This window comes from Mauremys mutica, chromosome 16 (genome assembly GCF_020497125.1).
Source record: "Mauremys mutica isolate MM-2020 ecotype Southern chromosome 16, ASM2049712v1, whole genome shotgun sequence".
Classification (NCBI taxonomy): domain Eukaryota; kingdom Metazoa; phylum Chordata; order Testudines; family Geoemydidae; genus Mauremys; species Mauremys mutica.
The window spans coordinates 4,459,907-4,483,414 of NC_059087.1; the positions used below are offsets into that span (position 1 = coordinate 4,459,907).

Here is a 23,508-nt window from a genome sequence, read left to right on the forward strand (position 1 = left end):
ACATTAATTTGCCAACTCCTCAAAATACTAAGTGTGAAAAGTGTAGGCTGGGAAGTCATTGAAATGAGTCAGGCATCCAACACCTTTAAGCCTCTCTGGAGCTTGGTGTCATGCAAGTGATGGTTTGGTTCAAATATTAACACACACAGCTATTCTCTGCAGAGAGATTGGGGACAGGAGGGGATACAGGAAATATTTCAAACCTGTTCGCACTTTATGGGTTTATAAAGTATCATCCTGGAACCACAGCTCTTCGTACAGCCACATGGATTTGGCTTCTTTGTTTAGCCAAATGGCACGCTTTTCAACTATGCTAGTGACCTGTGGGAGAAAGATGAGCCCACTGGAGAAGAATTCACCACCTGGGGGAGCTGTGCCTGTATGGATAGGTAGCATAGCCAAGCCCTGGAATCTGTAGAAAGAACTGTGGCCAGTTCTTGGGAGCCTGGAGGAGAGACAGAGAGAATTTACAAGTTGTATGTGAGTGAGTAAGAGAGAGCGAGCACTGTGGATTTTTATTACACTTCTAGGGGGTGAGACTGTGTGTTGATTTTGCTTAAGAATTTTCCCCCTTCTCTCCTTCACCACCTGCCTGACAGAATGGTCAGTCCTTGTAGGTTTCATGCTGATTACATTCCGTTCTCACTAACGCCAGCATCACTCTAGAGTGGCTCCATTGACTTTGGTGGCATTACTTCAGATTTACACAGATGTAAATGAAAAGGGAATTTGGCCTTGGATCATTTGACACCAGTCCCAGGCCCCTACAGCCTAGTATAGTTTCAGTTTAAATGGAGGAGGAAGAAAGTCCATTTTTGGTGATAACTGGGCAGTGAAGAAAACAATGCCTCGAAAGCTGAGCCCTTCCCATGGATATTTTTACAAGAGGTGGGAGCTCTCTGTCAAGTAAACAGGACTAAAGACAGCTCTCCACTAAGTGAATGAGCCCCAGCACTGGTGTCATTATGAGCTAAATTCTGCTCTCAGCCAGCAAATGAAGATGGCTCCAAAGTGGGCCACTGAACTTACCCAAGTCATTGCTGAAGGGTTGTGCAAAGGTGGGCATCGAGGCAATGTGTACCCCACAAATAACTCCGAGATCCATTGTGGTCTGATACAGGCTGTATTTAAACAGGGATAGGACACATTTTAGGATGCTGTCAAGACTAATGGCCCATAAAACTGGGCTACCTTTTGAGAATTATACCATGTGTGGATTCTTATCTTCAGCTGCCCTTTGCATAACTTTTTCCTACCAGTCAATTGTTCCTAGTTAAGTAGTGACATAAGATCAAGGTATGCACTGAACACATCTTTTCTTGGACCTGCATTAGCTCTGCTCCCACGTATGTGACCGGCTGGTTGTTGGTTACCCATAGTCATTCTATGTATATGCAGGTAATGAGGACATTAATTCAGTCTCTTGGTGCCTCATCGTTAGTCAGTGTTACGAAAGGAGAGGAAAATATCCAGTGTTGGAGAAGGCCATCTGGCATGCTTGGAGAGCAGCCACTGGGGTAAATTCCCATTCTTGTCTGAATGTGCCAGGTTAAGGTCAAATGTCTTAGAGCTGATGGGAAATGACTGTCTAGGCCAGACTGAGGATCTTTGATTAATTTTTTATTCTGAACTATTGACATCCATGCCCACCCTTGTGAAACTTGTGTTTCTTTTATGGCTGGTTCCTTTTCCTATTTGTTGCTTTTGAAACTCTTTGCACAGGCCCCCATGGTTGCTGCCTGGTATTTGTCTGAATTGTGCTCACTCCAGATTATTGGGGAAACACAAGGAAAAGGTGAAGGCAGTGTGATTGCTGTAGAGTTAAACAGAGCAGAAATTGGCTGCTTTCATATTTAGCAACGGGGGGAAATGTACCACCCAGGAAAACATCTTGATTTTTGATTCTCTAATGATCCAAGCCTTGTATTTATTTTAGATGTTTGAATTCAATTAGATAATTTTTCTGTCTTTGTGGGTGGCTGAATGGCTCAGGACTAGTAACAAAACATGAAGACTGTCCTGTCTAGGTCATGGATTTGATGCTGGCCCAGGTCAATGGGGGCTGAAAGTCATTGCCACATGACAGCTGCTCAGCAGCTTATGTGAAAGGAATTGGTGGTCTCAGGTCAGTTCCTAGTGGCCATGTCTGCATCACAAGAACTACTGTCACAATCTGCACAGTGCAGTGGTGTGGTGGTGAGACTACTTTGTTGGTCCACACTGCAGCAGAGCAGAGCGGGCGACCTAGCTGTGTCAGCATTTGCTGCTGATTTGATGGACTAAACGAAATTGCAGTACAAACAGAATTAGAGCTAGAGCCCTACCAGGAGGACCTGAGTGGAAATCTCTGCAGCTATGAAAACACGGCCTTCAGGGGCGAACTGTTTTCTCATAACCATTCAGCCCACAGAAGGAGAGAGCCATGGAATAGCTAGATGAAAAACCAGTGTTTAATGCCAAACAGGGAACCCCTCGTAATGAAAATCTGAGAAGGCAATTGTCACAGGCTGGCTGGCCCTTTAAGGAGAGTAGGGCTTAGCCGGGCCTGGGATGAGCAGCTACCACCCTGCCCCCTAAACTGATCCTGATGGCCCAGGGATCAGGTGGTTCAGTTTCCATAAAGGGCTGGGGAGGGGAGCTGCAGGAGGATGGTTTGTCTCCTGGGCCTGGCCATGAATAGAGAGAGTGGCAGGGGAGAAGGAGGCTGCTAGGGCAGGCCTGGGAAAAGTCTACCTTCCCACACTCCCCAGGCAGATGGCTTGGTGGCAGACTGGGGGAAGGGGTCCAGGGAGGAAGCCCTCAGGCTCAGCAGCTCGGATCAGAGCTGGGCCTCCAGGGAGAAAGTCCCTCCACCAGTGAGCAAGGCTGAAGGGTAGCCTGGGAGGGGCAGCAGACCCTGTTGTTTTTGTTTTCTTGGGACTAGAGACCACAACGTGACAAAGCCTCCTGAAAGACGGGGTAGGCCTGTTGGAGGGACTAGGAGGGAAAGGCAGAGCCCTGCAAGGGGGTGGAGGGAGGGTGTGCTACATGGGCATAAAACCCTGCCTGAGTGCTGGGAAGGGGAGAGCAGCAGAAAGCTGATCCCAGGGAAGAGAGACAGCTCAGTACAACACAGTCTGCCTGCTGCGCTGCTTTGCACTCCCCAACTGCCCTGTGCTGACTGGCTGTGTTCTCCATCCTGCCCCCAGTCTCTTCGCCCCTGCCCTGTCTCCCTTCAGCCCCTCTCCCTTGCCTCTAGCTGATCCCCTCCTAACCAAACCCTCCCCACCCAAGAAAAATGGTGGCACTAACATGACATTTGCCACCATTCCATAATTCACTCTGCTGGTGTGTTCTACCCCATCCCCCACCCAGGGTCTGCTGGGTCTGTTTAGATTGCAGGCTCCCAGGATGGGATGTCAGCTACTCTGTGTTTGTGCAGCACCTGGCACCATGGCTGGCTTTGGGTTAGCCCTTAGCCACTACCATACTACACGTGATTGATAATAAAGGAAGCAAAATTCTCTGAACTGAAGTCCTGAGAATGAGGTTATCGGTAAATAAGGTTTTTACAGCCCTGCCACAGTTCCTGACCTTCTTGATATTTTTGCATTTCTCTTTAGATCAGAATAAAATATTTCATCCTGTGGAAGTACAATCCTCCATCCTAATCCCTCTGTCTACCCCGGGAGCCTGGCTTGTACCATAGCTCTTTGTGTGGCAGCTGTCAAGTCAGCTTCCGGCCCTCGCAGAGCAGTGCATGTGTGAGTATATCTAATGAGACCCACATCTGTCTGTAAAGTGTCCCTCTACTGTAAGCAAGAATCCTCCAATGACACCGTAGATGTCCAGTTTTAGGGATGAAGACAGAAACTGTACGGTGTGTGCTCGGTGGGGAGTTCTTGGCTTTTTGTCAAGGCCTTTTATGATTTGCCCAAACATACTCACATGCTGACGCTCATAGGAAAACTAATGCTCCAGGGAACAACTTGTATTCAGTTTTTACACACAAGGGCCTGACTCCCACTGAATTCACTTTGAGTTGGGTGTGTTGGGTCTTCTGAAAATCAGCCCTGCAGTTCTGAAAAACAACAGCTTTCCCTGTATATGTGCTTCTGGGTCCCCAGCCCTGACCTCCATCTCTCAGCAAAACCATGTGGAAGCAGGTGTCTGTACGTGAAGGAGCTCTGAGTTCTTGGTTATTTACTGATTAACCCAAACGTTCTCATTACATTAATCCTGGAAAAAAACTTCCCTGGCTCCTCTTTGGTCTCCAAAGATGTGCTGAATGCCTTGATTCAGATGCTGCTTGAAGGTTTGCCTCTTTAGGCTTTTACACATAAAAGTAATTTCTAAGCAGCCATTGCGAGACAGGACTAGAAACCTGATGAAAGTCCTTGCTACTACTGCCGGTAAGTTAATATTTTTTTCTTGTTATGATTGAAAGTTATATTCTGTTATGATGTTGCCATGGCAAAACCAGACAACATCTGGAGCAACACAAATTCCGTCTGTTTTTGATGACTGGCATGGAATTTATTTCTAGGCTTGTTCCCAAATTGTGCTGCTTGAACATAAAACACCTAAGGAGAGCAATACCCAGTGTGTGACGGGGTCAATATGTAAAGTGGCCTGAATGGAACATTCCCTTAACTTCCCTCTCGCTGTGATACCTGGAAGAATGTGAAACAACACCAGAACAACATAAATTGAAGTCTCCTCCGCTTACCGTGTGTCCCTGGTGGTCCATTAGTCTTCATCGACCAAATGCTATAATCGAAATTAGAGATGGGAAATCTCTGATTGGGTCACGTAGCCCACTCCCCACCACCCTGATCCCAGGCACCGCAGGATTGTTTGTTCCTTGTGGTATGTTTTCTAGGAATCTGTTCAGTTTGTTTTAAATGATTCAGCTGATTGGGGCTTTCCATCACTTCCCTCAGGAGGCTATTGCACAGTGGGAATGGGTCTGAGGAGTTAGCACATTTTTCCTGATGTTCAGCCTATATTTTCCTTGCTTATTTCAATCCCATTACTCCTAGTTATAAACCTTTTTGTGTCACCCTGGATATGTTGACATCTGTAGCTATGAAAGCAAAGCTAGTAACTGTTTTAATAAACTTGAATGTGGTGAACACACTGGTATATTAGGACCAGGCAAGGGCAGGGGGATGACTAGTCCAAGGCCAGAAAGGACCACTGGCCTCATCTGGTCAGACCTCCTGTATAGCGCAGGCCAGAGAATTGCCCCATAATAATTCCTAAAGCAGAATTGTCAGTTACGGGGAATCCACCACCACCCTTGGTAAATTGTTCCAACACATAATTACTCTCACTGGTAAAAATTTACACCTTCTTTCCAGTCTGAGTTTGTCTAGCTTCAACTTCCAGCCATCGAACCATGTTAGACCTTCCTCTCCTCAGCTGAGGTGCCTAGAAGACCACGTGGTGATGTCTGGGGCTGTTTGGCATGATTTTGTTACCGTTCTAGGGAGGGCACTGCAATAAGGGGAAACAAGCTGGTGGTTTTGATTTAGCTCTCACGGGGTGTTAAGATTTGTCTTGGTTTTCATTGCCCCTGCTCCTGGAAGCAGTACATGAAACAAGTAAATAAACGCTCTGGGATGTGACTAGTTCTGCTGGGTGAGCAATGGGAGGGGAGAGGGAGTAAAAATGTAGCCACATTCCTAGTCCTTGTGCTCCCTGAGCCAAACCGGGCATAGATGGGTGGGGGCAAGATTCCACACCATCCCCCCGCAGAACAGACTGCAGCTGACATTGGGGGAAGGAGAGTGCATGCTCCACCCTTGGACCATGTGTGGCGGAGACCATGGCAGATTGCTGTGGTGGTGCCAGCTTGGATGTCCTCTATCCATGAATGAGTAAAGCATGGTAGCAGCAGGGCAAGCTTCCCTCGCATGCTGACCCCTGCCAACATGCCTTAGTCCTGATTTGTAAAGATCACAGCTGGCAAGAGGCAGAATCAGTCCCCACGGGCTGTTCCATCCTTGGCCCATCTGTTGAGTATCCCTCATGCTATGTGGTGTTACTCAAATTCACTTTATTTCACTGGGCTTGTAGATTTTCCATTTTTGCCACGAGTCAGGTTATTGTATGTTTGAGAAAAAGGACACTTAAGATTTCGTATTCTCTAGCTTGAGGAGCACTTTTTTGTTCCAAATGTTTTCTTTTTTTAAAACAGAGGAAACAACTATATACTGGGTATCGTGCTCACCTCACAACTTTTACTGTATTTGTCCTCAAACACCCCCACTTAGATAAGGACTTGCTTTTATCCCCTTTTCATAGATGGAGAAACTGAGGCATGGATAGATTAAGTGATCTGCCCAAGGTCACATAGGAAGTTTGTGGCAGAGCAGGGAATTGAACCTGGATCTCTGAAGTCCTAAGCTAGTGCCCTAACCACTTCCTCAATGCACAGCAGTTTTGTAGAAGTTGTCAGGGAGAAGCTGGAGGCTCTGGCAGCTGCATAGAGGGACACTTGGAGCTTTTGGAACCTGTAGAAAAATGGGAAGGTGGTATGGGATTGTGGGATAAAGATGAGGCAGAAAATATAGTAGTGAAATAGCTAACTATATCAACATGGCAATGACCACAATTAAGTTTCTGGGTTAACAACCCATTGCAATGAACAGGGCAGCCTCCTCCTCTTTGCCGATTACTAGTTTCAAGCTGTCTGCAGACTCATGAAGACGACGCTGTATCGATTTACACTCCGGTCACATTTAGACAGCTTCCTTGGCAGCCATAAGGGCTAGACATGTAAATGTTCTTCTAAATGGCAGCTTAGATTTGGCATCAGAGTTCTGAGGCAAGGGGTGGGTTTCTGCAGCAAATTGCAAGGTCATGAAATCCCAAGATACACTGGGCCCTGTTTATGGTGATGAGCTGATCTTGTTCTTTATGGAGCCTTTTATGAGCCTGTCACTTGCAGTCTCTGACTGCCCAATGTGTATTGCTGATTACGCTGTGGGCAGAATGGGGATGGAAGAGCCCTCGGCCAGCATGTGTATACAGATCTCAAATTGCTAACACCTCTGCTTATTGCTCCAGCTTTGGGAAGCTAGTTGGGTAAGCAAGTGGTCTGACAGCCGATGAGTAGCTTGGCCAATCTGTGCCAGCCTCAGCCCTCGCCTGGCGTGTAGCATAGTCCGTAAAAGTATTTCACTGCTGCCCTGTGCGCTACAGTGAATTTTCCAACCATGGGGAGGCAAAGTCACTGCAATAACAATGTCCTTTTATGCACAGATTTAACGGGCAGCCACTGGCTCACATCACAGGAGCCCTTGTCAGAGTCTGCCAGGTGCTTGATGAAGAACTCTTTGAAATAAAACACTTGATGTGAAAGGTCCTCGATAGAGGACGCTCGATGTTATGTCATAATGTCACTTGGCTTGTGACACATTGATCATAAGGCTTTAGGACAATGGGGTTCATCTTGCAGGGAGTTGCTTTGCAAATTCAGCTGGAAATGTTTGTTTTGTGTAAACTTCCCATCATCCCTAGGAAGCTGCAGACAACACTAGTCCTTCTTCCCTGAGTTTAAAGCATCAAGCTGTATTCATCTTATTGTGCAGATCTGAAATCAGTTCTAGGGGTAATAAAACAACTGTGTAGATCTAGCCAATACATGGATATGTTATCTCCTGTTTATGGTAGGAAGAGATATAAAACCCCACTTCCCAAGCAGCATCTATTATTCTACTGGGAGCTCTATGGCTTTAGTACTTTTGAGAAATTGGGGACAGGAAAAGGACAGGGCTTGCAAATGTTTTAGGGATGGAGCATGCATGGCTGGGTGGAAAACAGTCAGCACCATAGGCATGGCCCTTCGGATGGAAGTAAGTGTCATGACAAAGGCAAATACATATGAATCTGATGTCTTTACGTTGACAGGAAGCAGCCTGGCCTTAAGGCTTGTCACCCCACCACCTACTTTCTCCAAATAGTGCTCCAAAAGTGAAGTTGGGGTGGGAATGGGGGAGAGGGAGGATATTCAAACCAACTGAGAGACCCGTTTAAATCCTCTGCTCAGGAGAGGGCTGGCAGCAGCTCCTGCACCTGAAGGAATGGTGACACAGTGTTGTTCAAAGTGTGTAGATTGAAAACACTGCTGCAGACTCTTTTGCAGCACTCAGCGTGTGACCCCAAAGTAGGGCAGTTGTTTGTTTTGGGCAGCCTTGCTGTGGATGTAGAATGCCCAGTGTTATGCTGTGTTTTGTTTCACTGTGTGCTGATGCTGTTCCCCACAGTGGGGCTAGCTGGTGCAAGGGGCTGATGATGATGATGTGGATAATGGAGCCTTTCACTTCTAGGTCATTGGTTCAGATCTGGCTTGGGATGGCGGTGACGGGAAGTTATTACTTTTGATGGCTGTCGGGTGGCTTGTGTAAAGGGGGTGGGACATCTTTGTTTCAGGTCCTAGTGGACAAGTGGCCACCTTGCAGAAGTCACTGGCACTAACTGGCCCTCTCATTGGCAGTTTCAGCTCCGAGGCCAAAGATTAAAAGGGACATGAAGAACTAGCTGTGCTCCTGCTTCTAGAACTGATCCCTGCAGGTGAGGAGCAAAGCTGGTGGCAGGTGCCCATGTGGGGGAAGCTTTCCCTGACCTGTGCCTGATCTGGGGATAAACTCAGGATTGCAGTCTCCAGACCTGTCAATCTGGCACCTTTTGCCAGCACTTAAATCATTTTTAAAAATTCCCCTGAACTTCCACAGTTAAATAAACATATCTTGGGGCCCTATTTCCAGACCACTCGTGTTTGCATTTGGCCGACTTTCAGAGGTACCTCTACCCTGCTCTTCGGCTTAGCCTCCAGCAGTAAATAGGCACAGACAAGGAGGACAGAACATATAAGTCTCAGCCTTGCCCAGCCATAGACTGAATATACCACGTCGGCAAGTAACTGTTGAGAGATATGGAGAGAGTTCTGTATGCATAATGCACAGTTGCTCACACAGCTATGGGACTGATGTATTTCTAGTGCTTTTTTAATATTCCCACTTGCGATTCTGAGTGAGATACAAATAGAGAAGCCCGACACTTAGCACACCCTAAAAGGCAAAGAGCTGGGGAGAGCCTATGGGAGGGAAGTAGGTCATTGGTGGCATGCCATGTTCACCATTAGTGAAAATGTCAGGCATTTGGGACTGTATATAAATGGTTAGGACTCTTTAAAAATCTCTCCTTCCCCTCCCTCCTGCCTCATTCTCAAGAGAGTTTACAGGCACTTGTTTGGCAGAACTGTAATCTGGAGAGAGGAACTTTCTGCATGAAGGTTTGTTTAGCAATGCCCAAAACTTTAGTAAGGTTTTTTTGATAAGTTGTGTGTTTTTTAGTCTCTTAATGGAATCTTATTTCTGAGGATGGTATTGGGCGTCTCTGTTTATCTCTGGAATACTTTGATGACACAGTAATTCACTTAACAATAACATATTCCTGCAGATAATTCCAGCCAATCTGTCTCTGCCCTAAATACTTTGTGTATACAGTATCTTTCCCAAGTACGCTGCGATCCAGACCAAGGTCCCAGCATCAGCTTCCAAGGAAGAAGCATTTGGGTAGAAGGGGTTTGTGACAGAGGCTCATGTTAAAGCACTAGAAAATGAACCTGGGGTGTGGACATATATTGCCAAGATCTCTATAAAAGCCACAGAACAGTTGACAGAAGATGATCCAGCACAGATGAACAACAACAAATTATGTGACTATAAATAACCATGAAAACAGCTGTGGGGATTGCAGCAAGATCAGCCACCAAAGGGAAACCATAGGGAATCGCCAGAAATTACTATCACAGTTGGGGGAAAGAGGGAGATTAACTGGAGGAGAACACAGATATATAGCAAATCCTGCATGTCAAGTGTTATGCACCAACAAATTAGAAGCCAGTGGACTTTGGATGTAGTTGTGCCTGCTCAGGTAAGATAAGTCTGGCGAACGTCAAGTGTAATATCAATCCTGACCCCCTCCATCATCAGGAGCCGACATCCTGCCCTGCCACAGAGAACGGACTCCATCGTCTCAATATGTGTTTTCCACCTCTGGCATCTGTGATTCTGAATAATGCTGGTTCCCATAACCTAGTAATGGAGGTTTCCAAGCTGCGTCCAGTCTCATTGAGGAGTGAAATAAAGAGAAGGTGGTGGTGAAAACTCTGGGGAGACCCAAAGTGGGGAGAGAGCTCAGTCTGTCCGTTTCAAAGCATTTGGATAAGTGATTAAAAGCACTGAGCTGCTAGTGATGGAAGCCTCTACCTGGCGCCGCTCTGGATATTTACTTGATGACAAAGGTAAGATGAGAAGGAGAGACTCTCCTCCCTCCAGCAAAACCTCCAAGATGAAGTGCGAAGATTATGTTTTGTTGAGTAAGAAGCAAGTTGGCTATGAGGGCCTGGGACTCCAAACGGAGAGAGATGAGCCCAAGGGCACTGATTATGATGTGCATGTTTCCACCAAGAAGTTACAGATAAGCAGAGGAGTGTGTGAGAGAGGGACCCAGGGACTGATGGCAGAGGAGTCATGCTCTAAAAAGCGAACCGTGACCAAAGCAGGTGGGAAAGGTCTGGAAGGTGAAGTCTCTTCAGAGGTGTTTGAAATGCAGTTTGAACAGCGGTGTTTGGGAGATGAGGCTGAAAGCAGGAAGGCAAACACTGTTTATAGGCTGGAGAAAGCTGAAATCAGTATCTCCAGCCAAGAGGGAGAAATTAACCCATTTGTCCACATGGAACCTGAAGGGAGAAAGGAAATGACAGAGTACAAGTTGCCTCTGATCCGGAGAAATGCCAGCCACCAGGAAAGTTATCAAGGGACAGAGCAGGCTGCAGCTGGAAGTGTAAATATGATCAACACTTTTCAAGGAACACTGAAGAAGCAGATAAGCCGGTCGGACTCAGAAAGTAGCATAGAGAGCAGACAAGTTAACAAGCTGACACTGAACTCTCCCTCGGAGGAAAATAAACCCAGCATCCAGAGCAGGTCAGATAGCAGGGAGCAAAAAGCCATGGTGATGGATTGTACATTGCAAAGCAAAGAGACCAGAACAGTGCAATCTGCTTCACATACCCTTTGGGAAAGCAGCAATCTAGGTGGAAACTTTAGGCAGACAGTTAATTTTTCCTCTCTGACTGAAAGCTCTGCAGACCATTGCCCCAATGGTCAAACTGGTGAAAAGGATCCAGCAGGAAAGCTTGATAAAGATAAGCAGGTAGTGAAGAGACTTGAGATAATGGTATCAGCAATTTCGAATTGTGCTCTGGTTGCTGGAGATTCGAGAGAGAATGACAGCCAGGTCCTTCACCCTGAGAGTGGAGAAGACCTCAGAAGTGAGGCAGATTCAGTGGTATCTGATTCAAACAGCCAGCAAAACTCCTCAAAAGCCCCTTCAACCGGGTTACAAACTGGTCTGGCTGTGAGTTTCAGTGAGACTGTAACAATGTCAGAGGTGCTACAGAAACCACATGATAGGGCTACTTCTAGCAAAAACCAGCCAGAAGCTACATTTCCAGATAGTGCAACTAAAGTCATTGGAGAAAGTATCCCAGGAGGGGGCCCAGCTCAGCAGGAGCCAAAGAGGGAGGAAAATCCAGAGGATGAAAAAGTGCTTAAAGTTGCAGATGTGAAGAAAACTTTTGAAAGGCAGAAGTCTGCAGAAGGCAAAGCATCAGCACCTCCGCACAGTACAGCCAGAAAAGGTGAGCCGTGGCAACTCTGCGGGGGGGCAGGATTTCAGAATACTTCTCTGTGTTTATAGCTTTGGATTGCAGTGCTCAGTTTAAAATAAACCACAGGTGGTGGTTCCAGGCTAAGATGAGTCTGATGAAATGTGTTGGTGACCCCCTTCAAGAAATAGCTACCTGAGCAACACATAGCAAACTGGGATCTAGCAAACCTCTATAGTAAGGTAGAGTGAAAATCCGAAATTGTTTCAATGCAGAGTTTAGTAAAACTGCCACTTACAGTTAAGTTGTTTTGTGAAAAGGGGGCTTTGCTATACAAAGGTTTCACTGAATAATAATACCTAGCTCTTATATAGTGCTCTTCATCAACTACATGCTCTTTGCTGCTGTTCTTTCATTCACTTCCCCATGTTCAAACTTGCTACTGTCTCGCTGAACCAATATTTTGATTAATTTACTTCTGTTGATATAAGATGCAGTTTTTTCCCTTAGGTTCTTTTACTCTTGTGGTGTGACTTGGCTGTATTGCTCTCTTGAGGAGTAAGGCTATACTAGCCTGAAGCTGTGGGCAAGCTTACATTGTTAAAATGAAACCAGTAAAAGTGTAAAAACAGACCTGGGTTAGACAGACATCAAACTAAAAGTAAAGACGTATGTTTGTAGGTGTGTTGTAGACCTATGCTGCATAGTTCATATAACCAGACTACTGATGATCTGATGGGTTATTGTACATTTTCCTATGGGGAAAAGTCACATTTTAAGACATTGGAAATCTATGTTAACCTTGAATATTTTTCAATTAATAAATGTTTAATTTAAAAATAGGTCTGGATCTCCCCCCCTCCCCCCCGCCTTGCACGTTATATTGTCACTTAAAGGGTGGAAACCTGAATCAGAATGGGAACGAGGTACAAAGCAGGGGAGAACAAGCTCATACTCTTGGGAAGTAATGGTTTAGTGTTTATAGCCACATCATGCCAGGTTCCAGGGAAAATATCAAACAAATAGGTGCAAAATGAAATGTGTATTAACTGCAAATTATCAACAACTCGAAAGACTTGGGTTAAGTACACCAAGCATCCCTGATACTGATCCCTCTCAGGGCACTTGGGTTTAAAGACCCAATCCACCACTCCATGGGAGTTTTATCTAACTAAGGAGTATGGAGCATCTGGCTTTTAAATTCATTCTGAAATAATGTTTACATCAGCATTTTGGGGAACAGAAACTGCTGGTAGATGCAGTAAGTTGTCTTACAGGAACACTAGTTTTAGCTATGGATATGGAATAGTGGCCCTCCATTGTGCCATGTTCATGATCTAACTGTTCCAAAACCAAAAATAAACACACAGAGGAATTAATATTTAAAAGAAATGCACCCACCTGACCCCAGCAGGCCCAGGCTGATGGCAAGGATTTTGGCTGCATTCATCTCCTTTTTCTGACTCTCTTGCAGCTTTTGTAATGGGACCTTTAACAGAAGTGAGTGAAAAGGGAGGAGATGACAAAAGAATTCAAAATAGGTTGAATAATCAGGATGTAAGTTTCAAATGTGACAAATATAACAAGAAATGCTACAGGAATAATACTGTTAAATCTGCACATTACTGCTCATTTCCAAAAGCCTGTGTTTACAATGCAGAGCTCGGCTGAATTCTTTTTACTATTTAACACAAGAGGAAATATTGGTCCCAAGTTATTCATTTCATAGATAGAATTCTGCTTTTTCTCCTCTCTCTCTCTCTCTCTCTTTTTTTTTTGGTTCTTCTTTCTGGCCTGCCTCTTTATAGTTAATCATCTGCTACGTCTGAGACAGGCAACAAAGAAAACCCCATCTGTTGCAATTAATTGCAGCTTTTTTATTTAGTGTCCTAACATTTTAATTAGGAATTAGGACTGAAACATTATAAAAAGGAAAAATAAATCTTGAACAAACCACTACAATGGAGAAGGTGAAACAAAAATATACTGAAACTCTCTCTCTCTCTCTCTCTCTCTATATATATATCTGTAGATAAATATTGTGAGTAATATATTACACAATTGTGTATGTGCATAATATAAAGCCTTTTTATAGAATGTACTTGTAAGTGATTTGGAACAATAGTCTTTCATTAATAACTACCCTGAACACAATTACTAATACTCTGTTTATTGGTACTTTGCACTCTACAGTACTTTCCATCCTAGCATTTCCCCTTACAAGCAATGCATTAATTATATCACTCCATTCACCGCAACAGACTGTCATAACACCCTTGTAAAGCAGGTCAGTATTATTATCCCCACTTTACACCTGGAAAACGAAGTCACAGAGAGGTGAAGGGACATGCCCAAGGTCATGCAGCAGAGCAGTAGCAGAGCTGGGAATAAAACCCAGCACTCATGACTCCCAGTCCTGTGCTTTAATCCACACATTCATCCTCCTTCCCTGTCCTGAAGGACACACACTATTGTGCACACTCCTGAATCCCCTTTTTTAATCAGATCAGACTCTTATATTGTGCTAGTTATTATTATCGTCATTGCATAATTCTATAGCTCCCCTTTCTGGCCAAGAACTGAATGAATCATGAGGCCAAACAAAAGAGGTTTCTCTCTCTCTCACTGAACAAATGCTCAGCTAGGTCTGGGGAAGAGATCACCACAGGACAGTGTTTCATTGAGATGCATAGCTGTTCTACCACATTCAAGAGCTGTTGTATACTGTTTTATCTTGGCTGCTCCTGAACATAGGACAAGAACTGAAATGCCCCCTCAAAATAAGGCTGTTTAATCACTTTAATGAAGCTATCCTCACCATTTGATATAACATATCTACTGTATACTAAAGACCACAGCTTATGAAGAGAGATCTAATGCTGCTACACAGAGTGAGAATTATTTTGTTTCCTAAATTACAACCATTTCAGGTTTCTCTGTATTAAAGACAAAAAATGATCCCTGTATTTAAATAACTCTAAAGGGTAACATAAGCCCCTAAAATATAGGGAAATATAAAGTTGTATCATTTATTTCAGTGAGAGTGGCACTCAGCTGCACCAGTGCTGAATTTGTCCATGTATGTAAATCATGCTGTTTTGAGGAAGGAAGAGGTATAATAGCACGAGTTAAAGGTGGAATGGCCTGATGTGTCCTCCAATCTGAGTCTTCATGTTGTTGAAATGTCATTTTGTTTATACTGAATTAACATGGTTTAAAACAGTAATTCTCAACCCGGGGTACACAGAGGTCTTGTAGGGGGTATGTCAACCCATCTAGATCAGTGTTTCTCAACCTGGGAAATTGTGAATCTCACAGGGGTCACAGGACAGGTTTGGGCAGGGCGGTCTTAAGTGCAGTCAGCATTGGTGGTGGCAAGCAGGGCTATTGCTTTGGGCTTTATGCCACAGGGGGTCCTGTGTAGCTCAGTTACATGCTTCAGCCCTGGACAGGGGGCTCGGGCTTCAGACTCCTGAAAGGGGTACAGTATTCTGGAAAGGTTGAGAACCACTGCTTTAAAAAGTAAATAACTAAACCATTGCAAATGTCCTGGAAAGATGTATAACCTGGGACATCTGTAATCAGGAAGTGCTCAAGCTAAACTATCATGTCTGGCATATTTTGTGTGACTCAGAAGTTAAGCTGCAAAATAACAGGACTTTAAATTGCTGAGCTCCCTAAACCCACTGTAAAGCAGTTTTCTTCATTTAGAATATACTTAGCAGGGAGAAAATTCAGCCCATGAGGTCTAAGCATATTGAAGTGTTTGTGCCAAATTCATCCTTGATGTATAACGCTACCAGTTCTGAACCACTGGGTTGATATGTTGGTCATCTGTTCAAGAGTACATGCAGACACCAATCCATCCTTCCCACCAATGGGCAAGCCCAAGTATACAATTACCCTCAGCAAGGTAAAAAGGCCAAATAAAAGTTCTCCTCAGCTGAAGATGCAGTAGGGCGTTGCAGCTGTTCTGCCACTACCTGCCCCCTTGGAACACTGTACATGCAGTATACACCTGAGAAAGACGGGAGCTAGTTATGTCCCTCAAGCAAATAATCTGTACTATATAGTTTTCCTTTAAATGTAGGTTTTCCCCTTAAAACACCAACACATACATACCCTTATTAGGATGGAGTAGATAGAATGGTTAGAGCAGGAGACTGGGAGTCAAGACTCCTGGGATCTGTTCCTAGTTCTGCCATTAACCTTGGGCCAAGTCACTTATGGTTTGATTTTTTTCAGAAGTGTTGAGCACCAGAGCCATTAGTGAAGGGTGGACCATATACCTTTCCATGCTTCAGTTTCTCCACCTGTAAAGCAGTGAGGCATAGCAAATTAATTACTTGTAAAGCACTTTGAGATATTCGCGTGAACAAAATAGCATGATTATTGTGCTGTTAGAATAGATACGTATTTGCAAGTTAGCTAAATTTAGCAACTGACATGGCTTTCAGAGTCAGGGGTTAGTGTGAGGATGGATGATTCGCTCTGCTCCCTTTCCGCAAAGAAATTACAGGATTTATCATTTGGAGCATGTGTGGGAGGCAAGGGAGGAGGGGTAGATAAAACTGCGAACAGCTCAACTTGAAGGAATTCTATACATCCCTTTTGTCACATGCCAGCGTGTAAAGTTAAATTTCTAGTCATCCTGGTAGTGGTGAGATGATTTAGGAATATAAACTCTCTTGTGTAATCCTTTTAGCTACACTAATTTACTAATAAAACATAAATTTCATTGGCGGAAAATCAACCTTTAATGTGATGTTTAAAAAATATTTTTGATAGATATATTGTCAGGCTAATATTGATATGCTTTGTAATTGTAAAAGCAACACGCTAGTTAGAATCATGTTAGCCTACAAATAGTGAAGATGACTGCCCTGAAGGGAATTGAAGAATTTATATAATCTTATACTTATTTTTCTATACTTTGATGAAGACAGTCTATAAAGGTTTACGATGTCTCGGCATGTCTGCAGCCATACCAAGACCTAACCAGCTCATTGTCCTAGGTCAGAATTTGGGTGATATTTGGCCCTTTCCCATCTAGATGCTAGAGGAAATGATGCTGAGGATTGATAGGTGTCTTCCTTCCTTCTAAGTCAGTACTCAGTGAATGTTGCAGCCTGGTTTCGGGGGAAACTGTGTTACAGTGTCTTTTGGTTGAACTGTAAAACGGGCCCCGTTAGTTGTGGTCATTGAAAATACCATGGCAGTTTTTTAAGAGACAGGGTGACCAAATTTCAGCTGGGTTCATTACATCCTCCTTATCTGAAATGTCCAACTGAGAACTACAGGGATGAAAAATTCTTATTCACTTCCTGTGCTACCTACCCTGTTGTGTAGTGTGCTATAAAAGTAGCTGTTATAGCCCAGTGATTGGCAAAGCAACTCAGGTGTATGTTTCCTAGCAGATTTATAGCAAGGGGACCGGCAGCCAAGATGCCCAGGTTCTAGACCCATCTCTACCGCTGACTCACTGTGTTTGTCCTTCACCAAGTCAGTTGTGTGTGGAAAATATGAATCACAATTCAGATCTTCTAAGATGAAAAAATTAGCTGCAATATTACTTAGGTAGTGCTAAATTGCTTTCTTAATGTTTCTTATTTTTGATGATTAAGGGATTTTTGTGGATGAGAGTGTAGGAGAAATGTGCTAGGCTGGATTTCAGAAGCAAGATCTTGCTCCCAAACTGTTAAGACACTGAAGGCAGCTCACAGCAGGGATGCACCCAATTTTAAACCTATTTTTTCAGTGGAGTAGCTACTGTATTAGCAATGTGGTGGTGTTTACAATGAGGGAGACCTTTCCACTTACTGAAGCTGTGGTTAAACTTTTGTCAGGTTTTATATATTTGTTTGTTTTGATTTGCAGCTACTGTATCCCCTGGGGTTTCTGCCAACTGTGACCTAGCCAAGCCAGCAGGAGCTGTGATAAATTTGTCTCTGCTGAGACTCTCTTTGCGTGTCTTACACCTTTATCTGTCATGTGCCATGTATATCGTTTACAAATAAAACTCCTGGGGTCTGTAAGATGTGGCACAAAATGGACCACTTTATTTTACAGTGTTCTTATCCCAGTGCCATCAGTGAATTGGGGGACATTTTTCAAACTTGAGTGATGTTAATGAGAACTGGGTGGTCAGCCCTTCTGAAAATCAAATCACTTATTTGTGTCTAATTGTAAGCAGCCAAATTTGGTCAATATTTTCCAATGATATAAGGAGCCCAAATTGGTCTTTTGTTTTGGAAGCATTCTGAGCAAGGTGAGCAATGTAAACACCATAATTTGTCTACGCATAGTGTGCCTTGCAGTAACAGAAAAATAAAACCTTGGAAGTTACATTATGTTGTTGTTTGTCTGCACTGAAGTCAGTAGTGTTGATCTAGTAAATCTCTATTCTAGGTTATTTCATTGAACAACAGAGATAAAAGTTCTGTACCTAAGTGATGCCAACATTCAACAAATGTGGATTTATTTTAAGGCCAGGAGGAGGAAATCTTTGGGTTTTAAGACAGCTGGCTTCCTTGTTTCTCACTGCAAAGTGTTATCCAATAGTCATTTGGGATCTGTGAGCATCTCTCAGATCAGTTTATTTTGACTCGATTTGATAGAAAGCTACTTCCTCAGCCACCATATCAAGAATTTAACATGCCTGCAACGTTGTATAGGGCAAAACCAAGTAGAATTACTAATGGAGTTAAATTTTCTTTTAATGTAGAATGTGTCAATTATTTTAATCGTTCACTTTGCTGGGTGTGTGTACTGGATTCTATGCACTGGTCTGTCAGGTTTGGATAGTTACAAGCATGGGTCCAGTTATGGGGGTTATTGCATGCAAACATGGCAGCAGCGAGGGAGTGGCATGGGTACACAGTTGTTCACAGTGATGCCCCTAAAAGTAAGAAGATGCCCACAGGACTGGGGCCCACGTGTCCCTTTAATAGTGATCCCGTGTGTGTGTGTCCCTCCTTGGTGTGCAGTCATTGCTCTTATAGGCACATATCCATCGCTTCTGTGTGCGCGCATCCATTGCCATGGGAGGTGTATGACCATCGGTCCCAGGTGCGCGTCCGTCCCTCCTCCGGGGTGCATGTCCATGTCCATTGCTCCCGGGTGCACATCCATCGCCATGGGGTGCGCGTCCATCGCCCTTAGGTGCGCGTCCGTCCCTCCTCCGGCGTGCATGTCCATGTCCATTGCTCCCGGGTGCACATCCATTGCCATGGGGTGCGCGTCCATCGCCCTTGGGTGCGCGTCCGTTGCTCCTCCGGGGTGCGCGTCCATTGCCATGGGGTGCGCGTCTCCCCCCCCCCCCCGCTTTGTGTCCCTTGCTGTGGTGCACCTGCCAGCTACTATTTCTGTTGCTGTAGTGACGGGCCGGAACCCGGCCGGCGGGCGGCCGGGCAGGGCCCAGCACGCCGGGGGTGGCGGTTGGGCGCCGCGAGGCGGGGGCGGAGTCTGTGAGGGGGCGGCCTGGCAGCAGAGCTGGCCCGCCCGGGTGGGCCCCGGCCCCTCCTGGCGGAGCAGAGGGCACCGGCTGGGTCGGCAGGTGGCGGCTGCCGGGTCTCTGAGGCGAAGGGAGGCCCGGGGGGGGGAGGGGTTGCTGCCTGGCTCCGCCCCGCTGGCGCGCCAGCCCGGTGGGGGTGGGGCAGCAGCGTTCCCTGCGCCCGCAGTGTGGCCGCCCCGCGCTGCGATTGGCTGTTCGGGCTGCCGCTCTGTGTCCGTCCGGGCCTGAGAGGCGGGGCTCGTGTGTGCGGAAAGGGGCGTGTCCGGACTCGGGGGCGGGGCCTGTGTCGGCGCTGCCCCCCGCCCCCCCACGCCGTGGTCAGTCGGAATCGGGCGGCGGCAGGAGGCGGCTCCGCTGGGCTGAGGAGCGGACGTAGCGCGGGATCCTGGTGCGCGGCGCGCGGGCGGGCGGGCACTGTGCGGTGAGTGGGGCGCGAGGGCAGGATGGGCGCTGCTGCATGGAGCAGGGTGGGGAGCCGGGTCCCGGGTGTGGGAGCTGGCTGGGGCAGAGAGATCTGGGGGCGGGAGCTGGGAGCCGGGTGTGGGAGCTGGCTGGGGCAGAGAGATCTGGGGGCGGGAGCTGGGAGCCGGGTGTGGGTGCTGGCTGGGGCAGAGAGATCTGGGGGCGGGAGCTGGGAGCCGGGTGTGGGTGCCGGGTGGGGAAGAGGGAGCCGGGTCCCGGGTGTGGGAGCTGGCTGGGGCAGAGAGATCTGGGGGCGGGAGCTGGGAGCCGGGTGTGGGTGCCTGGCTGGGGCAGAGAGATCTGGGGGCGGGAGCTGGGAGCCGGGTGTGGGTGCCGGGTGGGGCAGAGGGAGCTGAGTGAGAAGGTGAAGGCTTGGGGGGAATGCTAGGGCTGCCTAGGGGCTGGTGGGGTGATCGCTGGCTGCGGGGGCCGGGGAAGCTGGATGGGTTTGTTGGGGTGGGCTAGGAGCCAGAGGCGTGTAAGGGTTTGGTGTTTAAACAGGTTGCAAATGGGGGCGGGCTGGGGCTGGAGCTGTCTGTGTCTCTATGGGTTGGGGGCTTTAGGAGCGTTCACTCTACTGTGATGGGTGAGGGAGGAGACCGATACTGTATGTGCTGAGGCAAAGCACCGGGTTTAATATGTATTATAAGGACAAAGCTGGGAATGGCTAATAGCAGGGACAAACAAGGGGATGTAGGTTCTCTGCTGACCAAGGGAAACAAAGGGAGGTTTTTGGAGACTGAGCTCTGATAAATGAGATGCTTAATATTTGCTGCTGAAATTGAATGAGATCTTTCTGCGTGCATCCTCACTGCAGGCCAGGCTGGTCTAGCTGTGATTATTGAAGATCTTCCCATATTTAAAGGTGGGATGCTGTCACAGCTAAGTGGCCCTGTGGAGGTTCTGAATAGGGGAGATTTCTGAAAAGTGTCAATGAGCTTTTAAACATCTCATTGAACGCACAGCAGAATCTTTCTCCCCAAGAGAGATGCAATAAAATATTACTTAAAATTAATTCACAATGAAGGCTTTGTATAGATAAGTGAGACTTGGCAGTTTGATTTCTGACTTTCCTCATGGAGGAGAGAAGGAGAATGAGTGTTTCTTTAAGAAAGAAAGGACTATGAGATGCAAATTCATAAACTCCTAGAGTCCAAGGCCAGAAGGGACCATTGTGATCTAGTTGGAGTTGTATAAGGCAGGCTGTAGAACTTGCCCAAAATTCCTAAGCATATCTTCTAGAAAAAACATCCAGTCTTGATTTAAAAAATTGGACACACAACCTTGGCCCCTCTTGGTAGAAAGTCCAGCCTTTTTCCCCCTGTACATCTTTCACACATGAGTTTTGCATTGCAGTTTGCTTATGATGATGCATTCTGAGACATACGTACATCAGGCTTAAGGGATGACATATATTAGTATGTGAGAAGAAATCTGATTCTTTTGTTCTTCAAATTGACGACTATGTACAAGCGGAGGTATTAGTCAACTCTGCATAACGTGTATGTCACCCTGTGGAAGACTCTTTTGTTGCTGCTGTGTAATGTCATAGAGGGAGAGAGATGATCAAGTGTTAGGACATTTTCCTTAAGCTTATGTTGTATTGTGTTGATGTAGTAGATGTCATGCCATATTGATGCCTATTCTAAATCCTCTTGAAAGCCAAGGAAAGCACAAAACTATGTGAAGAGTGTCCCTTGGGTGTTATTCCCTTACCAAAAGGTACTTTCTGTGGATGCTGCCAAGTGAAAGATTGGAATTAAAGGGGTGTCAATTGTTGGTCCCAATTTCTGCTTTATTAAAAAAAGCTTCTACAAAATTAAAGATCATTAGAAATATTTTCAATAAATCACAATACAATAGCTACCATTTTTAAACAAATAAACATTCCATTGTAGTGTTTCAACTGCAGACAATGCAGTATTGTGACAGTGCATGAGAACCTCATAATGAAATTGACTAGAAGCTGTCTGGAAACAAAAGTAGAAAATAATTGGTGCACTTATTGTTCAAAACAATTGATGTACATTAGTGGTTGGATTTTTTCGTATTATTAATCAAAAGTCTCAATCCTGGAAATGCATACATGAGTAGAGCTGTTGGAACTATGCATGCAGGTTTGCATAATCAGGCCTAAGATATTAGCAACATATAAGATAACTTGTTTTTTTGAAAACTATTAACTGATGCAGCCCATTTACTAATACCAGTCCTTGCTTAGCCTTTGGATGGGTTATAGATAAACTATTTGAAGTTAACCTCTATTTACATACACATGTAGAGAAGAGCATGATAGTAGAAGCCATGTGTGCACATTGGAGGCTGTGTGAACTGACACAGTGCATGCCATAGGAATGAAATATGCCCATATGTAATAGGGATGTGTGGCTAGAGAAAATGGCAAATACCTTAGGGGATGTATGAAAGTGGATTTTAACAGCAAGCTTTGAAATGCTTTCATGCACTGAAGAGAAAATCAGATTGCTATACGCTCGCTGACGCATCTTGTTACAGCTAATATTCATGTTTGCTAAAGGTTGTGTGCACACTACAGAGGTAAAAGATCAAGTACTGTTGTGACAAAGCCAAAGCACATTTATTTTTTGTGTATTTGCAATAGCTACAGTAAGACCCAACAACCTGTAATGTGCATATGGGAGTATGTGCCTTGTGTTTGTTTTTGATATCACTCTTCAAAATGGTAAATTTTTAATGGTCATTTGTAGCCTTGCACACAGATTGCTTTAATCAGCATTTGTCTCTTTTTTATGTACTGTGTTGGGATTACTCTGTCTTCTAGTGAGCTGCCTTTTCAAACATCATTGGGTTTTTCAAGTTAAATCTTCATGCTTATTGCATCTGTCACTTCTGGGATTCACTCCAAGCACGAGGCAGAGATTCAGTGTAATAGCAATGAAATGGAATGCTCGAAAAAATAAAATATCTGCTTTCCTTAGTGATATAGCTCAGAGAAGTTGAAGGATATATACACTTAACAATCAGGTAACTTAAAGATTTTAATGACGACTTCATAAAATGTCCCATTTAAGCACAACATTGCATTTTAGTTGCAAGAGCATGTAAGTGACTGTTTTCAATTTCACTGTTGCCTTGGTAGAATAAAATGAGATTGGGTGCCGGCTTCCTATTTTGAGGACATGAGCAAAACACTTCCTGGCCTGAGTTTTCTGCTTGGTGAAGTCATCAATGCACCACTCCCAGGGTTAAGAATGTCATTTCATGCAAACTCACAAGCACATTCTTCTGATTTTTAAATATATATTTTTGTATGTTTGTTTAGGCTTAACATTTTTTTATGAATATTTCAGTGCCTCCTTAAGGATGTAGTGGAACAGTAAGTCACTGAGGGGTTGAAGTGCCCTAGTTTAAAATCTTTAAGTGTATATGAACAAAATTATAATGTACTGTGTTTCTCCTGGACTCCCCCTCTCCCTCCCGCCCTTCACACACACAAAAAAAAGCTTGAACCCATTTGCCTTGTGGTGACTGACTATTGAGTCAGGTTGGTTAGAAACTGCTTGTTTAAAATCCACAACCACAACAACTGTTTCAAGAATCAGAATGTCAACTGCTCCAGGCTGGTGAAATGTGAACTGATGTTTCTTTGTAGTGCTATAATTGATAAAGGGCAAGTGATGCTGAAGTTATTAGGATTAGCTCTTGATAGCAGAACTAAGATAGTACAGACTTAAGTTAACTGAAGTGACTCTGGCTGGCTGCTTTTTGAAAGTTGGTTATTCTAGGTGCAGTTAGCATGCCATTAGGTAGTTCCTGTCTGTTCTCTGACCAATTTGAATCCTCTTTAGGATGAGTTTAATTCATCCCATGCTCATATTGACAAACTTAAATA

The 23,508-nt window shown here is 45.0% G+C and overlaps 1 protein-coding gene and 1 long non-coding RNA gene across 5 annotated transcripts in view; one reads left to right on the forward strand and one right to left on the reverse strand.

Moving 5' to 3' along the window:
• Positions 1-364: 364 nt before the first annotated feature.
• LOC123351056 lies at positions 365-19,444 on the reverse strand. 2 transcript variants are annotated; one of them, XR_006573914.1, is made up of 5 exons: positions 18,108-19,444; positions 15,785-15,975; positions 13,064-13,151; positions 1,030-1,121; positions 365-445 (listed from the first exon to the last, which is right to left on the reverse strand). It is a non-coding gene; the product is annotated as an uncharacterized LOC123351056 (long non-coding RNA). The 2 variants fall into 2 exon arrangements; XR_006573915.1 differs by lacking the exons at positions 365-445; positions 1,030-1,121 and adding an exon at positions 6,408-6,497 and having other exon boundaries at positions 18,108-19,442.
• CORO1C (coronin 1C) overlaps positions 9,195-23,508 on the forward strand; it is a 79,520-nt gene continuing 65,206 nt past the window's right edge. Inside the window, exon 1 of one of the 3 annotated variants that reach the window (XM_044990182.1) lies at positions 9,195-9,280. Coding sequence is in view for 1 of the 3 variants with exons in the window: in XM_044990180.1 (XP_044846115.1) it covers positions 10,246-11,695 (1,450 nt within the window). In the remaining 2 variants the exon portion in view is untranslated. Of the gene's footprint in view, positions 9,281-10,189; positions 11,696-19,293; positions 19,597-23,508 lie in introns of those variants that run through there. The other 2 variants (XM_044990180.1, XM_044990181.1) reach the window with 2 other exon arrangements.